Source organism: Hemitrygon akajei, chromosome 2 (genome assembly GCF_048418815.1).
Source record: "Hemitrygon akajei chromosome 2, sHemAka1.3, whole genome shotgun sequence".
NCBI classification, from domain to species: Eukaryota; Metazoa; Chordata; class Chondrichthyes; order Myliobatiformes; family Dasyatidae; genus Hemitrygon; species Hemitrygon akajei.
Genome location: NC_133125.1, coordinates 41520349 through 41535444, shown reverse-complemented (window position 1 = coordinate 41535444; position 15096 = coordinate 41520349). Strand labels below are relative to the sequence as shown.

The 15096-nt window shown below is 37.6% G+C and overlaps 1 protein-coding gene across 9 annotated transcripts in view; it reads left to right on the top strand.

Moving 5' to 3' along the window:
- Positions 1 to 15096, top strand: part of agtpbp1 (ATP/GTP binding carboxypeptidase 1) — a 254072-nt gene that overhangs the window by 125077 nt on the left and 113899 nt on the right. For all 9 annotated transcript variants that reach the window (XM_073071166.1, XM_073071108.1, XM_073071156.1 and 6 more), the window contains 4 exons: positions 3137 to 3268; positions 3736 to 3829; positions 12110 to 12147; positions 13169 to 13377. In XM_073071166.1, the coding sequence (XP_072927267.1) occupies positions 3137 to 3268; positions 3736 to 3829; positions 12110 to 12147; positions 13169 to 13377 (473 nt within the window). The remainder of the gene's footprint in view (positions 1 to 3136; positions 3269 to 3735; positions 3830 to 12109; positions 12148 to 13168; positions 13378 to 15096) is intronic.

Below are 15096 nucleotides of genomic sequence, written 5' to 3'. Positions count from 1 at the left end.
CATGAACTTTAAATGTGGGCGGTGTAGACTTAGATACAATGATCTTGTACTTCATTATCACATGCTTGCAGATTGACTGCTAAATATGGAACAATCCTGCAGAAAATCAATTCTTATTGAAAAACAAATACAATGGGCAGGAAAGGCCAATATGATGTTCCATTCTTGCTACAACCTAGCGTGGTGTGTACTCTGCATAAAGTTCCAGATACACCTGTGATTGTCAAAAAGCATCAAACAGATTTTCCCCTGTTAAGCATTATCAAAATGTGCTGGAAGCTAAAGTCACCGTACAAGTTCAATTAGGGGTTTAAATAGGCAACTATTTCCCTATGCTACTGTAGTTCTGTGCAAAAGCATTAGGCACATATATATAGCCACAGTGCTGAAGATATTTGCACAGTACAGTATTTGTCAACATGGAGCGGAGAGCGAGTTTGTAAATCTGGTGCGAGGAAATGATGTTGGGAACGGTGAGAGTAGAGCACCACAGGAGAGCTGTGGGGCAGGAGTGCTGGCGGTGCGGAGTGGCACAGGTGTAGAAAAATGCTGCCCTGAGACACCAAGCAAGGTCACTTGATTCCAAATAATTGGTTTATAGATCATTACACTTTCTGGTGCTTCCCACATCCTCCCCTCTCCCTTCCCTTTTTCCCAACCATGAATCCCCTCTATCTCCTCCCTTCCCACACTCAGTCCACAACAAAGACCCATATCAGAATCAGGTTTATCATCACTCACATATGTCATGAGATTTGTTTTTGTTTTTACGGCAGCAGTACAGTACAATATGTGAAGTTACTATGGTAGTGTGCAAATGACTTCGGCACTGTAGCTATTTATATGTACCTAAGACTTTTGCACAGTACTGTATATGCCCTGTAAAGTGATTATTATATGTTAAAATGCAGTTGGCTTTCATCAAATATTGTCCAAAATGAAACTTTTTATTGCTGCTAACAATTTGCTTTTGAAACATGCAAAAACAAAAGTGCTGGGAGCAGGAGTAGGCCTTGATCCTCCCACCATTCATTAGGATCAGTTACGTTAGTGGCAGTTCTTCAGGATTGTCAACTTCGATAATAACAGAAGATCTGACAAAAGTCTTGGACCTGAACCATTAACAGTGTTCCTCTTTCTACAGATGCTGTCTAACCTGATTGTTTCCAATTTATTCTTGTTAAATTTCCAGTACCTTTGTTTTTTTCAAACATGTTAATCTAACTAAGACTGGAATATATTAAAATGGTGAAATCTAACTATTTAAAATTCCAAAAATTCACAACCCTAAGAGAAATTTTTTCCTCATGTCAGCCCTTAATGTGTGATTCTTCAGTATGAAAGTATGCAAGCAGTTTTTCGATCACTCATGAAACGGACATGGTCCTTTCCTACTTACCAAGTTCCCTCACAGCTTTCTGTACATTCACCATTCAATTCCAGCTTGTTCAACCTATCATTATTGGAGGGATCAACCTGATAACTCTCTCTAGCTGTACACATTACACAAGGAACAGTCTCTCCAGCATCAGATAAAGAATTCTGTAATTTTGTATTCAAATCCCTTTGTAAACAAGGTCAATATCTTTATTCCATTTGCCTTCTTCATTGTTAACTCTCTCTGTGTAGCAGAATTCTTTAGTGTGTTTCCAATTAAACAATATTCTGCTTTCTTCCAAGGTCAATAATTTCACATTTTCCAAAATTATATTCCAGTTACTATTCTTATCCCCCATTCACTTAACGTAGCTAAATTTTCTGTATCCTCTTCAAGACTCTTTGGATTGTTCTCTCAACTTGCTTTTCCACTTTCCTTTTTATCATGTGAATGATATTGCAATTTTCAGTACCCTTGTCTCCTTCCTTTCTTAAATAGACGATTAGATTTTCTGTTTCTCAATCTGTTTAACCATCATTGGGAGAAAGAGGGAGAGAAAATGGCCTAATTTTAATACCCCATCTGAATAACAGCACTTCTGACAGTTCAGCTCTCTCAAACTCTGCACTGGAGTTGAACTGCAGTATTTTTGTGCTAAAATCTCTGGAATGGAATCTTATCATATGCCAAAGTTGCATTATTCCAGACTAGATAAGGATGGTAGACTTCCTTCTAAAGATATTGCTCAGCCATTTTGAATTTTATTATTCTGCAGTTTCATGCACACACTTTATTGACATCAGTGTTACAGTATTTTTATATGTAGCACTTTTAAATATAAATAAATTTATAATTTTTGGGGCATTTGGCTGAGAGCAGAATAAATCAATCTCTTTGAAGTATGACTGAAGAGAAAAAGGATTATTTGCACTACAAAAACATGAAAAGAAACATAATATTAGGAAGAAAAACATTGAGAGGTACCTGATTTTTTTCCCATTAACTTCCTTCCCTACCAATGTATTGTGGTACTGGAAAGAATGTATGTTTTGTGCGTCTAATAAAAGCAACTTAGAGGTGGTCATAGAAAATGAAGTACAACCCTGAGATTCATTGTCTTGTGGCCATACTCAATAATACTATAAAATAATTAATCATAACAAACCACTCCAACTTGGATACTCAACCAGTGTGCAAAGGACAACAAACTCTGCAACGACAAAAAGAAATAAATAAAAATAATAAATAAATAACCAATAAATGTTGAGAACATGAGATGAAGAGACCTTGAAAGTGAGCCAATGGGTTGTGGGAACTTTTCAGTGATGGGGCAAATGAAGTTATTCCCTTTTGTTCAAGAGCCAAGCTGATTTAGGGGTAATAACTGTTCCTGAACCTGGTGGTGTGAGTCCTGAGGCTCCTACACCTTTTTCCTGATAACAACAACACAAAGAGAGCCTGTCCTGGGTTGTGGGGATCCCTGATTCTAGATGCTGCTTTCCTGCAACAGCATTTAATGTAGATGTCGCAATGGTGGGGAGGGAATTGCCTGCATACATGAGAAGTGAAATGAACAACATCATACTTTGAATGTTAATTTGAAATTATTCTTAAATATTATATTTTAATACATTTGAATGATAAGTACATTAGAAAGTAGTGAAAAGTCAGTCAGAAATCTGTTGAAAAGAACTGGAAGAATCTCAGCTGAATGCGCTGAAGTTCACATTACATCATTCTTTTTATTTTCTTTACTAGACAAAAAGTTTGGAGTCAAAGCCAGGATTAATGGAGCCTTGGGCATTACCTTGAATTTAGTGAAACAAAACTTGCAGAATTTCAAGCTAATTTTACCTTGTTTGCATTTGTTGCGAGTGTATTCTAACAATGGTAAGTATTGAGTAGGGCACTTGTCAAATTCATTTCACTGAAGGGTTCTTGGGCTGACTTTGGTAACATTCATGTTTGAAAGTTCTCATCCAGATATTAACTAGGTTTTAACTATTAAAAATGATCAATAAATACACATTAAGTAAAATAATAATATTAAGGCAATTACATTAATAACTGTTAATTTTGAAAACAACTGCATTTTTTGGAGGGAGGGGGCTATAGAATATTTTTTCTTTTGATTTATGGTTGGAATTGGCTCAGGTAGAAATATTAATGTAAGCTCACCTACCTTCAATGTAAACTATTTGAAGTAGATTAAAGAAAATCTAAGTTGTTCCAAAATCATCTTTCAAAATATACTGTACACCTTGTTATGCTTGCTTTTGAAACATTTCTGGAATTTGCTTAAATCTTGTAACCAATGTATGATTTTGTATTCTTCATTTTGCCACTTGTGTTTTTAGCTGTCAATGCTGTTTCCTTGGGCAAAAATGGTGTTGTGGAGCTTATGTTCAAGATTATTGGTCCTTTCAGTAAGAAGAACACAAGCCTTGTAAAGTAGGTACTCATAATTAATGTATAGTTTAGGCATAAATACATTGAAAATATAAGTAAGGTTTATGCATAAGTGCACTGAAATTAGAAGTAACTTTTGAAGTGCTGCACTGTTTTGCAGCATTTATATTCCTTGTGGTAGGTTTTGAAAGTCATTTCAAACTTCCATGTAGATCACCTGAATCCTATTGTATGAGTACCGATTTTTTGATTTCAGGACTTAAGATGAATCATAGTATTTTCAAAAGTTCATGGAGATATGTACTGTGTATTAGCAGGAGGGTTTGGAGTTCACATTAGAGATGATTAAATGTTGGTGTGCATATGCGTAAAACAATATTAAAGGTTAATTGGATGTTAGCCTAGTCCCTAGGGCTGGAGAACCAAGGATGGAAATTGTGCTGCAGTATACAGAAATACGTTGTGACAATATCTAAATTCTGCATTTACTTATGAGCATTGTACCTCAGCAAATAATTGTAGAACAACCTCAAGAGAATATGTTACATGGGTTAAATTTGTCTTTGCTTGAATGTAAGTTGGGTGATTTAATTAGGATGATTGAATGAGTTAATAATGCAGATTATTGCAAAAGTCTAAGGCGTTCTGAACTTTAATGTAAGTTTTGTTTTAAGTGTTTATTTTTGTCTTCTGCATCAGTGTGTCAATGGAAATGAGCAAATTCTAGATTTCCAAACATTCATTTTCCAAAATATTAAATGTTACAGAAATATTTTTGAATTTTGTTAAAGAAGCTTGATTACTTTGTAGGTATATAGCCCGGTGCATGATTAAACAAAGATAACAAACATGCTAATGATCAATGACATATTGAGTTGAATGAACTAAGCTGGTTAACTGAAACAGAACTGGGTGTAGAAGGAATAAAAACTGAGAGAAGGACAACCAAACTAAAAGGTGAGAGTGTGGCAGATGTGACACCTTAACCTTCAAATCATCAAATCTTACATCATGGCTGAAGTGAGCATAGCAACAAGACACAAGGTGATCATCCTGCATCAGCAAGGTCTCTCCCAAGCAGAAATTTTGCGGCAGGTATAGGAGTTTCAAGATGTGCTGTCCAAGCTCTTCTGAAGAACCACAAAGAAACGGACAAGGTTGAGGATGAGAAATCCAGTGGTTGGCCATGGAAACTGTGTGCAGCAAACAAGATACATCAAACTGACGTACGTCCCTTCTAAATCAGAAGAAGCACAACGCTGCTTTCAGCTCTGAACTGGAACTCAAGTACACCCCTGCACTGTCTGGAGAAGTCTTGGCAGAAATGGTTTTCATGGAAGAGTTACTACCTAAAAATGTTTCTCTGAAGTGGAAATAAAGCCAACAATGTCACCTAGGCACAAAAACTCAAGGAATGGGGTGCTGAACACTGGCAGCAAGTACTCTGGACTGATGAGTCAAATTTTAAAATTTTAGGCTCAAACAGGAAGCAGTTTGTAGAAGCGCTGGAGATCACTACACGGATGAGTGCCTGTAGCCAACAGTGAAGCACAGCGGAGTTTCTCTGCAGGTTAAGGGCTGCATTTTTGTAAATGGAGTTGTTAATCTGGTAACATTAATGGAATCGTGAATGTTGAGAAGTACAAGCTGATTCTCATCCTCATGCAATACCATCACGAAGGCGTCTGATCAGTTCCAACTCCATTCTGCTGCAGGGCAATGACCCCAAACATACAGCCAAGGTCATAAAGAACTATCTTCAGCAACAGATGGTACAGCCTCCCTTGTACCCTGATCTCAACATCATTGAGGCTGTCTGGGATTACCTGGGAGAGAGAAGCAAGCGAGATAGCCAAAGTCTGCAGAAGAGCTGTGGTAAGTTCTCCAAGATGTTTGGAGCAGCCAGCCAGCTGATTTTCTTATAAAACTGCATGACAGTGTACCTAAGAGAATTGATGCTGTTTTAAAGGCAAAGGATGGTCACACCAAATATTGATTTGATGTAGTTTTTTACTATTTACTGTTCTTTATAGTAATTTTTTTGATGTTTAGAAATTTTTCATTTCATTGTTTTTGAAAGCATCTTAGCTTATACAGATTTTTTTACATGTGCCTAAGACTTTTGCACAGTACTATATTTTTAAAATTTTAGTCTTCTAAAACTGAAGCAGAGATTTATGTTCAGAATTTTGTCTGTAATTGCAGATATTCTTCTATCCAAGTAATCATCAACTGTGTAGTTGGAACTTCAAAGTACTGTTCCAGATTCCTGCATGTGACGAAAGGAAATATTAAAATATTTCAAATAAGTATGAAAAAGTGCACATTTTATGAAAGTACCAATATTTATTTATTTTGCAAGAGCTTTTTTTTATATATATATAAGAAGCAACAAGTCTACAGCAGATACTACCTCATTGGCTTTTCACACAACCCTGAAACATCTGGACAGTAAAGGTGCATATATCAGGTTGCTTTTTATCGATTACCACTCAGCATTTAACACCATCATTCTTTCAAAACCAATCAGTGAACTCCAGGACCTGGGCCTTAATAACTCCATGTGCAATTGGATCCTGGATTTCCTCCCTTGTAGACCCCAGTCAATCCAGATTAGCAAAAAAAATCTCCTCCACAATCTCCATCAGCACAGGAGCACCTCAGGGCTGTGTACTAGACCCTGCTCTATTCACTTCACACCCATGATTCTGTGGCTAAGTACAGCTCCAACACCGTATACAAGTTTGCTGATGACCCCACTGTTGTGGGTTGTATCAAAGGTGGTGATGAATCAACATACAGGAGGGAGATAGAAAATTTGGCTGAGTGGTGTGATAACAACTTCTCACTCAATGTCAATAAGACCAAGGAACTGATAGTAGACTTCAGGAGAGGTAAATCAGAGGTCCTTGGTCCCGGATGCTCACAGTTGGAGAGGGTCAGTACCTTTAAATTTCCTGGTGTCACTATCTCAGAAGACCTGTCCTGGATCTATCATATAAATATAATTGTGAAGAAAACACAACAGCACCTCTACTTCCTCAGGAGTCTGTGGAGACTTGGCATGTCATTAAAAACCTCGGCAAACTTCTATAGGTGTGTGGGGGAAAGTGTGTTAACTGGTTGCATTATTTGAGCAGAAAATCCTACAAAAGGTAGAGGATTCAGCCCAGTACATCACGGATAAAACCCTCCCAACCATTGAGTATGTCTACATGATACATTGCTGTAGGAAAGCAGCATCCATTATCAAAGATTCTCACCACCCAGGCCATGTTCTTTTCTTGCTGCTGCCCTTAGGTAGAAGGTACAAGAGCCTCAGGACTTGCACCACCAGGTTCAAGAACAGTTACGACCCCCCTAACCATCAGGCTCTTGAACAAAAAGATATAACTACACTCATTTAAGGACTCTTAACTTGTTACTTCATGCTTGTTATTTATTGCTATTTATATTTGTACTTACAGTTACTGTTCTATAGATTTGCTAAGTATGCCCACAGAAAAAGAATCTCAGGATTGTATGTGGTGACACGTATTCATGTACCCTGATAATAAACTTTACTTTGATTTGACTTATAAATTGGCAGGTTACATATTGGACTCTGATTTGAAACACATTGTTTTGTAATATTTTCGATGAATATTCAAAATTATGTGAATTGTAACAGCTGAGTATCATATCTTATTCCATGTTATTCTGCAATGTGATTGCATGTGACCTCCAAATTAAAGTTGATTTGTTTTGCCAATCTGTTTAACATCAGATGTTTATTACTCATGGCCTCATTTGCTGCAGTGTTGACTAGTCACCTGCAATGTTCAGTGGGCTCTTAATTTACCTAATGTTAACACCTCCATGGTGGAGCTGCATTCTTGATAAACCATTTAAGTGATAGGGTCAGAGATTGATTTATTAATTTATGGAGTTGCAGAGCTGGATTTTTTTTACCATCTGGGCTGTATCAACTGATTATTGGCTAACAGACATTAATCATGGCTGATCTGTTTGGAGGAGTGTAAACAGAGGAAGATGAGTAAGGGCAACGAAGACAAAGGGAAAAAAAACATGCTGGAACCATGAGAAACAAAGCACAGCGGTTGCTGGAAACTAAACCAGTAGCAAATACTGGAAATACTCAGCAATTATGTGTATCTGGTGGCAAGAGAAAAGCGGATAATATTGCAGCTGGATGACCTTACCTCAGAAATGGTCAGCTCTGGCACAATGGGAATGGCTGATCATTGAATTAAGAATGAGTCTTGAGATGGAAGATGAATTGTTATTGCTTGAACTTGTACTGGGGTTGATTGAAACAGAGAAATCAAAATAGAAATGGGAAGAATAATTAAATTGGTAGATGGCTGGAAGCTTGACTAGGCAGAGCTGTTTTCACAGAACAGTCATCCATTCCGTGTTTAGTTTCCCAAATGTTGAGGAGAATGCCAAATGTAAAGCACAAATTTGGACTAAATACAAGTGTTGCACTGCTTCACATACAAGGATTTTTACTTGGATGGATAGAAATGGAAGATGAAAAAGGGCTGGTATGCACCTCTTGCAGCAGCTTGGTAAAGGACTGTGAGAAAGGCACTGATTGGTGCAGAGGGAAGAGTGAATCGGAAATGTTCTCTACGGATGTCAATGGGTAGATTCGGATGAAGTATGTAGAGATTAATGTGGGTGAAACTCTGGGGCAACAAGTACTGGGTAGTTCTTTCACCAAGTTTCCCCTCCTTTGCACTGGAGTGTCTTTGCTATATTGGCTGTATGATAGTTCAAGAAGAAATTAGCAAAAGCCAACAAATGACATTTTGCAAAGACAGCTACATTTTGAATAAGCATATTTTGTTTTAGACTATTAGTGTAGTTTTATTTACAGCACAATAATCATCCAAGCATTAACGTATGACAAACAATTTGTACCTGAGTGGCATTTTGAAATTTATGGGACAAACTTTGATATACATAGTTGTACAATTATCCTTAAATGTGCCAAGCATTTTTCCTGGAGTTATTTTTATTTCCATTTTCTATTACAAGTGACTAGTTATTTTTCTCTTATATAGGTATGAACTTTTTATTGTCAACTTGTTTATTGAATTTATTTTCATCATGGAATTATCTCCCTCCTCCCTCTCCCTCCCCTCCCCCCACACATTATAAAAGAAATGTTTTAAATGATTCTGTTCTTAATCTAAGAAATTAACTAGTATACGCAATCATAACTCCAAAATGGAATAGTTCAATATTTTATAGCCATTATAGTAATAAATGAATCTTCTCTTGCTTTGGAGTAGAGATTACCATTAAAAATACATTTTTATGATAAATCCATTTTCAGCAAAATAAAACTGCATGAAGCTACAGTTTTTCATTATTATCAAGGTTAATTATTGAATTCAAAGTTTTTTTTTCCCAAATTTATTTTCTGAAACATTGCTGTTATGTACTGATTGATGTCCAGTTTCTTGTTCGGAGATGTGTTAATGAGTCAGTGGAAGTTCAGAACATGTTGTTTTCACATTGTTTTCCTAAACTAGCCTCAGGATTTTGCCACCGCTTTTCTAAATCAGTAGTGAACTCTTGGTTAAATTTTATTTGTCAGATTCCATTTTTTACTTGCTTCCCAAGTAAAACATTACAATCAGCGTAAGCTATGAAATTAAGTGTGTTCTTTATTATGGTGTTCACCTCAGCATCTTTTTACAATTATTAAATGAAATTGAATGTTTATTTTCTACATGTTCTTATGCAAATATAAATAAGCAACACTTTGTTAATACCCATTTTCCAAGTTACTTTTGTGTTGTTTAATTCTTTAAGACCTTTTAATTAGCACAGGAATCACAATTTTCCTTAATACCAAGACTATAGCTTCAATTAATTTGGTGGTTAAAAGAGAAGATCATATCTACTTGATCAAGGGAGCATATTTGTAATACAAAGCAACACACATGAGTGCTGGAGGAATCCAGGAGGTCAAGAAGCATCTATTGGGGGAAATGGATAATCTATGTTTTAAGTTGTGACCCTTCATCTGGACTAAAAGAGAGGGGAGAGATAGCCAGTATAATATGGTAGAAGGAAGAGGTGGCACAAGAGCTGACTGTAATAGGAGGATCCAGCCGAGGGAGACAATAGGTAAATGAGGAGTCAGGAGAGTGGAAATGATAGAAGCTATGAAGTAACAGATGTAAAAGACAGAGGGCTGAATGTGATGGAGAGGAAGGTGGAGCATGAACTAAGTGTGGGGGGTGGGGAAGGAAACCAGTGGGAGGAGACTGAGTGATGGACAGATGGAAAAGGTGAGAGAAGAGAAAGAGATAGGATGATGGGGGTCAAAAGAAGACAGTAAGGAAAAAAGGGTAAAAGGAACAAAGCTATCAAAAGTCTGAGAATTTGATGTTCATGGCACAAGATTGGAGACTGCCTGCACGGAATGAGGTTCCTCGACCTGACAGTGGAAGAGGCTATGGGCAGATGTGTCGATGTGGGAATGGGAAGTGGAATTGAAATGGCTAGCCACTGGGAGACGTTTGCTGAGGGAGCAAAGGTGCTTACCCAGTCTGTCCAGTCTCACCTATGCAGAGAAGGAGAGAAGGCCAATAAATAAACCACAGGATTGAAGCTGCAAACTTTTCAGATATTGTACCAAATGGTTTCTGTCCATTTTGTTATTGGCTTGATATTGTAAGTTAGTCTATTCATTATCAGATAATTTAGTAAGTTTCCAATTTTAATGCCAATGTGACAATGTGATTAACCAATTACAAACGAGAAAATTTACAGATGCTGGAAATCCAAGCAACACACACAAAATGCTGGAGAAACTCAGCAGGCCAGGGAGCATCTATGGAAAGAATAAACATTTCAGGGTGAGATGAAGAGTACTCTTTTCCATAGATGCTGCCTGACCTGCTGAGTTTCTCCAGCATTTTATGTATCCAAGCAATACACACAATGTGCTGGAAGAACTCAGCAGGACAGGCAACATATATGGAAAAGAGTACAGTTGGCATTTTGGACCGAGACCTGCCAAAGGGTCTCATTTTGTGTGTTGCATGCAAAAGAGGTTAATGTACAAGGTTTGGTTGAGCAAGGTCTGCAAGTAAAATTTCCAGTTTGTTTAAATAGATTGCATCAAGTGAGAGTGGGCTCCCTTACCTCCCAACCCTCTTGACTCTCAATACAGGAGCCCTCAGGGCTGTGTACTAAGTCCCCTCTTTTACTCCCTGTATACCCATGACTATGTCGCTACCCATAGCTCTAATCTGCTAATTAAATTTGCTGATGACACTACATTGATAGGCCTTATCTCAAACAATAACGAGGTGGCCTACAGGGAAGAAATCATCTCGCTGACACAGTGGTGTCAAGTAAACAACCTCTCCCTCAATGTTACAAAAACAAAGGAGCTGTTTGTGGATTACAGGAGGAACGGAGACGGGCTAACCCCTATTGACGTCAATGGATCTGGGGTTGAGGGGGTAAACAGCTTCAAGTTCCTCAGCATCCATATCACTGAGGACCTCACATGGTCTGTACACATCAGCTGTGTGGTGAAAAAGTCACAACAGCACCTCTTTCACTTCAGACGGTTAAGGAATTTTGGTATGGGCCCCCAAATCCTAAGAACTTTCTACAGGGCATAATTAAGACCACCACTGCCTGGTATGGGAACTGTACCTCCCTTAATCGCAGGACTCTGCAGAGAGTGGTACAGACAGTCCAGCATTTCTGTAGTTGTGAGCTTCCCATGATTCAGGACATTTACAAAGACAGGTGTGTGAAAAGGGCCTGTAGAATCATTGGGGACCCAAGTCATCCCAACCACAATCTATTCTAGCTGCTACCATCCAGGAAACAGTACCACAGCATAAAAGCCAGGACCAACAGGCTCTGGGACTGCTTCTTCCACCAGGTCATCAGACTGATTAACTCATGCTGACTTGAGTGTGCTCTATATTACCTTGACTTGTTCTATTTATTATAAATTACTATGATTGCACATTTAGAGGGAGACCTAACAAAGATTTTTGCTCCTCATGTATGTGAAGGATGTAAGAAATAAAGTTAATCCAATTCAATTCAACATGCAAATTTTCAGCTTTTTATACTATCAAATAGACTACATTGTCAGCTTCATTCATCAACAGAAGCAGATTTAAAGTTTATTGTAAAATAACAAATGTATATTTTTAATTTGTTGTATCTGTTTCCTCATTAGCATAAATGGAATGTTTTTGAAGGGATTTTTTTCTTTAATTCTTGCAGCAATTTATTAATGGTTGCATCTTATCAACTCTGTTATTTCCACAGGGTCGCATTAGACACACTGGCAGCATTGTTAAAATCGAGTAAGTGTTTTAGATGCTTATGTAATTTAATTGTTAAAAATAGGTGTTTTCTTTGATTACAGTGTGATTGTACAATTTCTCTTATTGTCCTTTTCATCTCAAGCACATAATTCTACAGTGCTAAAACTCCCTTTTAAACATTGACCTAATGTACTGTTGTTTTTCACCTTTGCGGTTACACTCCTAAACAAGCCAGATCCTGTCGGTTTTGACTTCTTCTCCAAGCTGTTAAGTAACAACTACATCTGATCTGATTCCACCTGATGTACTTCACATTCTGGCTTCAGCACTTGCATGATCCGACTGACCCATCCCAACCACTTTCATAATTATTGTGCATTTGATTTGTTTCATTCCTGGGCAACATCAAAATTCTGCTAATGGGGGTCAGGTTATGGTGGGATATTTTCTTTAAAGTGAAATCTTTGATTTCAGTTGTATTCATGGATAATTTAGTGCCTTAATGCTTGATATTGGGATGAAGTAATGGCCCTTTATCAAGTTTATTTCATTCTCTTATAGCTGGCCAAATATGCAAATTCTTGTTCTAAAACATCTGTTAATTATAAGCAATCGTCCAACTTCAGATATTGCAGATAATAACATGATGATGAAATAGTTTGGAACATTTGCAGTTGCCATGTAAACAAACCACATGTAGCTGCACAAAACTGCTATATGAATTTAAGTTGACAGCATTATGAAGCCATATAAATCAAGAACTGATTCATGTGTTAGATTTTGTAATAGTAAACCTTAAAAGGGGCACCTTTGGAGAAATACTATGCAGTTTTCTGCAGAATATACTTTAAAAATAATTTTAACCTCATCTATCCCAATATCCAAATATGAGAAATCTCTCCAATTAAGGTTACAACATTTTTTTCAGAAGATGGTTTCTGTACTTCTTTCTGCTCTTTGCATAATCACAACAAATCAGTACACATAGTTAAGAAACAGCATTCATGCATTTCCTTACTTGCAGGTAAGATTTTGTAAATATGTGTTTTTATTATTGTAGAAACCAATGCCAGGAGATCAGTGGAGAGGGGGTACCTTCCTGTTCTTATTACAATATATATCGATTGGCATAGGCATGACACAAGACATCGGCATATGCTGATTCGTAAAGGAATTTTAACCTGCATCAAAAATGTGACAAGTATTAAGTTGGGAAGGAAAGCTTTTGTAGATGCAGAAGGGATAAAAATCTTGTATAATACGTCTCAGGTAAGTACCTTGATGGATGATGAGCTAATGCAAACCTTAGAGTGCTGTGATGAAAAGTAGATAGCATCTCACTTAATAAGTCTTTGAATACAAGAGTTTATGTTGCATTTTAAATGGTTGTCATTACAATCACCAGCTATTTAAAGTTAATATTTAAAAGTACTATATAAAATATTTTGAACCAGTAAATGAAAGAATTATTAATTTTTCAGTCTATTTTACTTTGCTTAATTTAATACTTGCATGTTTTAATCTAATGTATGCATGTATAATATAAGTATATTCAAGAAGGAAATCAGGAGGGTATAAAGAGAGCATGAGATAGCTTTGGCAGAGAAGATTAGGGAGAATCCAAAGAGTTTTTAAGTATATCAAAGTTGATTTTATTGTATTGCGCACAAGTACATGTATGCAATGAAAAACCTACATGAGGCAGCATCACAGGCACGTGGCCTGGGTGTCTGGGTCCAAGTGCTAGGTACAATGCGCTGTTTAGACAGTTTAAACGCCAGTCCAGATCGGAGGCAAGAGCTGATTTCGCTTGTACTCCATGATCTTCACTCCTCTCTCCAGGGTGCTGGAGCCTTTCCCTGTCCCATTGTTGGGTCAGTTTAAATACGGCCCACATAGACTGAAAAGACAGGGTGTTGGTCGGGACGAGAGCTGATTTTGCTCGTTCTCAGTAATGGTCATCTCTATGGCGCTGAGGCTATGAAGACTGCCCCGGCTGCTGTCCTCTGTGTCTGCTGATGTGATGAACTGATAAGCGAGGTTTTGAGCCAACCCTGGGCTGTTCCAGGGTTCGGATCTGCAGACTCATTTTAAACATAGCATCTTATAAGCAGCATTCACAAGGAAAACATAAATCAGGTTTATTATCACCGGCATGTGGCATGAAATTTGTTAACTTCGCAGCAGCAGCAGTACAATGCAGTACATAATATAGAAGAAATAAATCAATCAATCAATCAATTACAGTGTATGTATATTGAATCGATTAAAAATCATGCAAAAACTGAAATAATATGTTAAAAAGTGAGGTAGTGTTCATGAGTTCAATGTCCATTTAGGAATCGGATGGCAGAGGGGAAGAAGCTGTTCCTGAGTCACTGAGTGTGTGCCTTCAGGCTTCTGTACCAACTACCTGATGGTAACAGTGAGAAAAGGGCAAGCCCTGGGTGATGGGGGTCTTTAATAATGGACGCTGCCTTTCTGAGACACTGCTCCATATAACATAATTAATATAATATAAATTATAAATAATTTTTATGAGAAAGAACACTGTTAGAACATGCAGGTACTAATGATGGAGGATAAGGCTTGGCATATAACATATTGGGCAGAGTCCACTATTCTCTGCAGTTTGTTATGCCCCTGCACATACAAATTGCCATGCCGGAATATGGGACAGTCAGTCAGAATACTTTCAGCAGTACTTTCTGAGAGTAACAAACTTCTACAGATGTAAAGGCTCTAGCATGCTTTATTTGTGTTTACATCAATGTTCTGGGCCCAGAACTGGTCATCTGATGTTTTAATTTAAAGCTGCTGATTCTCCACCACTGGTAACCCACAATGTAGACTGGCACATCTTCTCCCTCCTTTTTTTCGAAATCTTTAGTTTTACTGACAATGAGTGAGAGGCTGTTGTGGCACCACTTAATCAAGTTCCTACCTCGTTCCCATACTCTGACTCATCACCACCATTGGTCAGCAAAG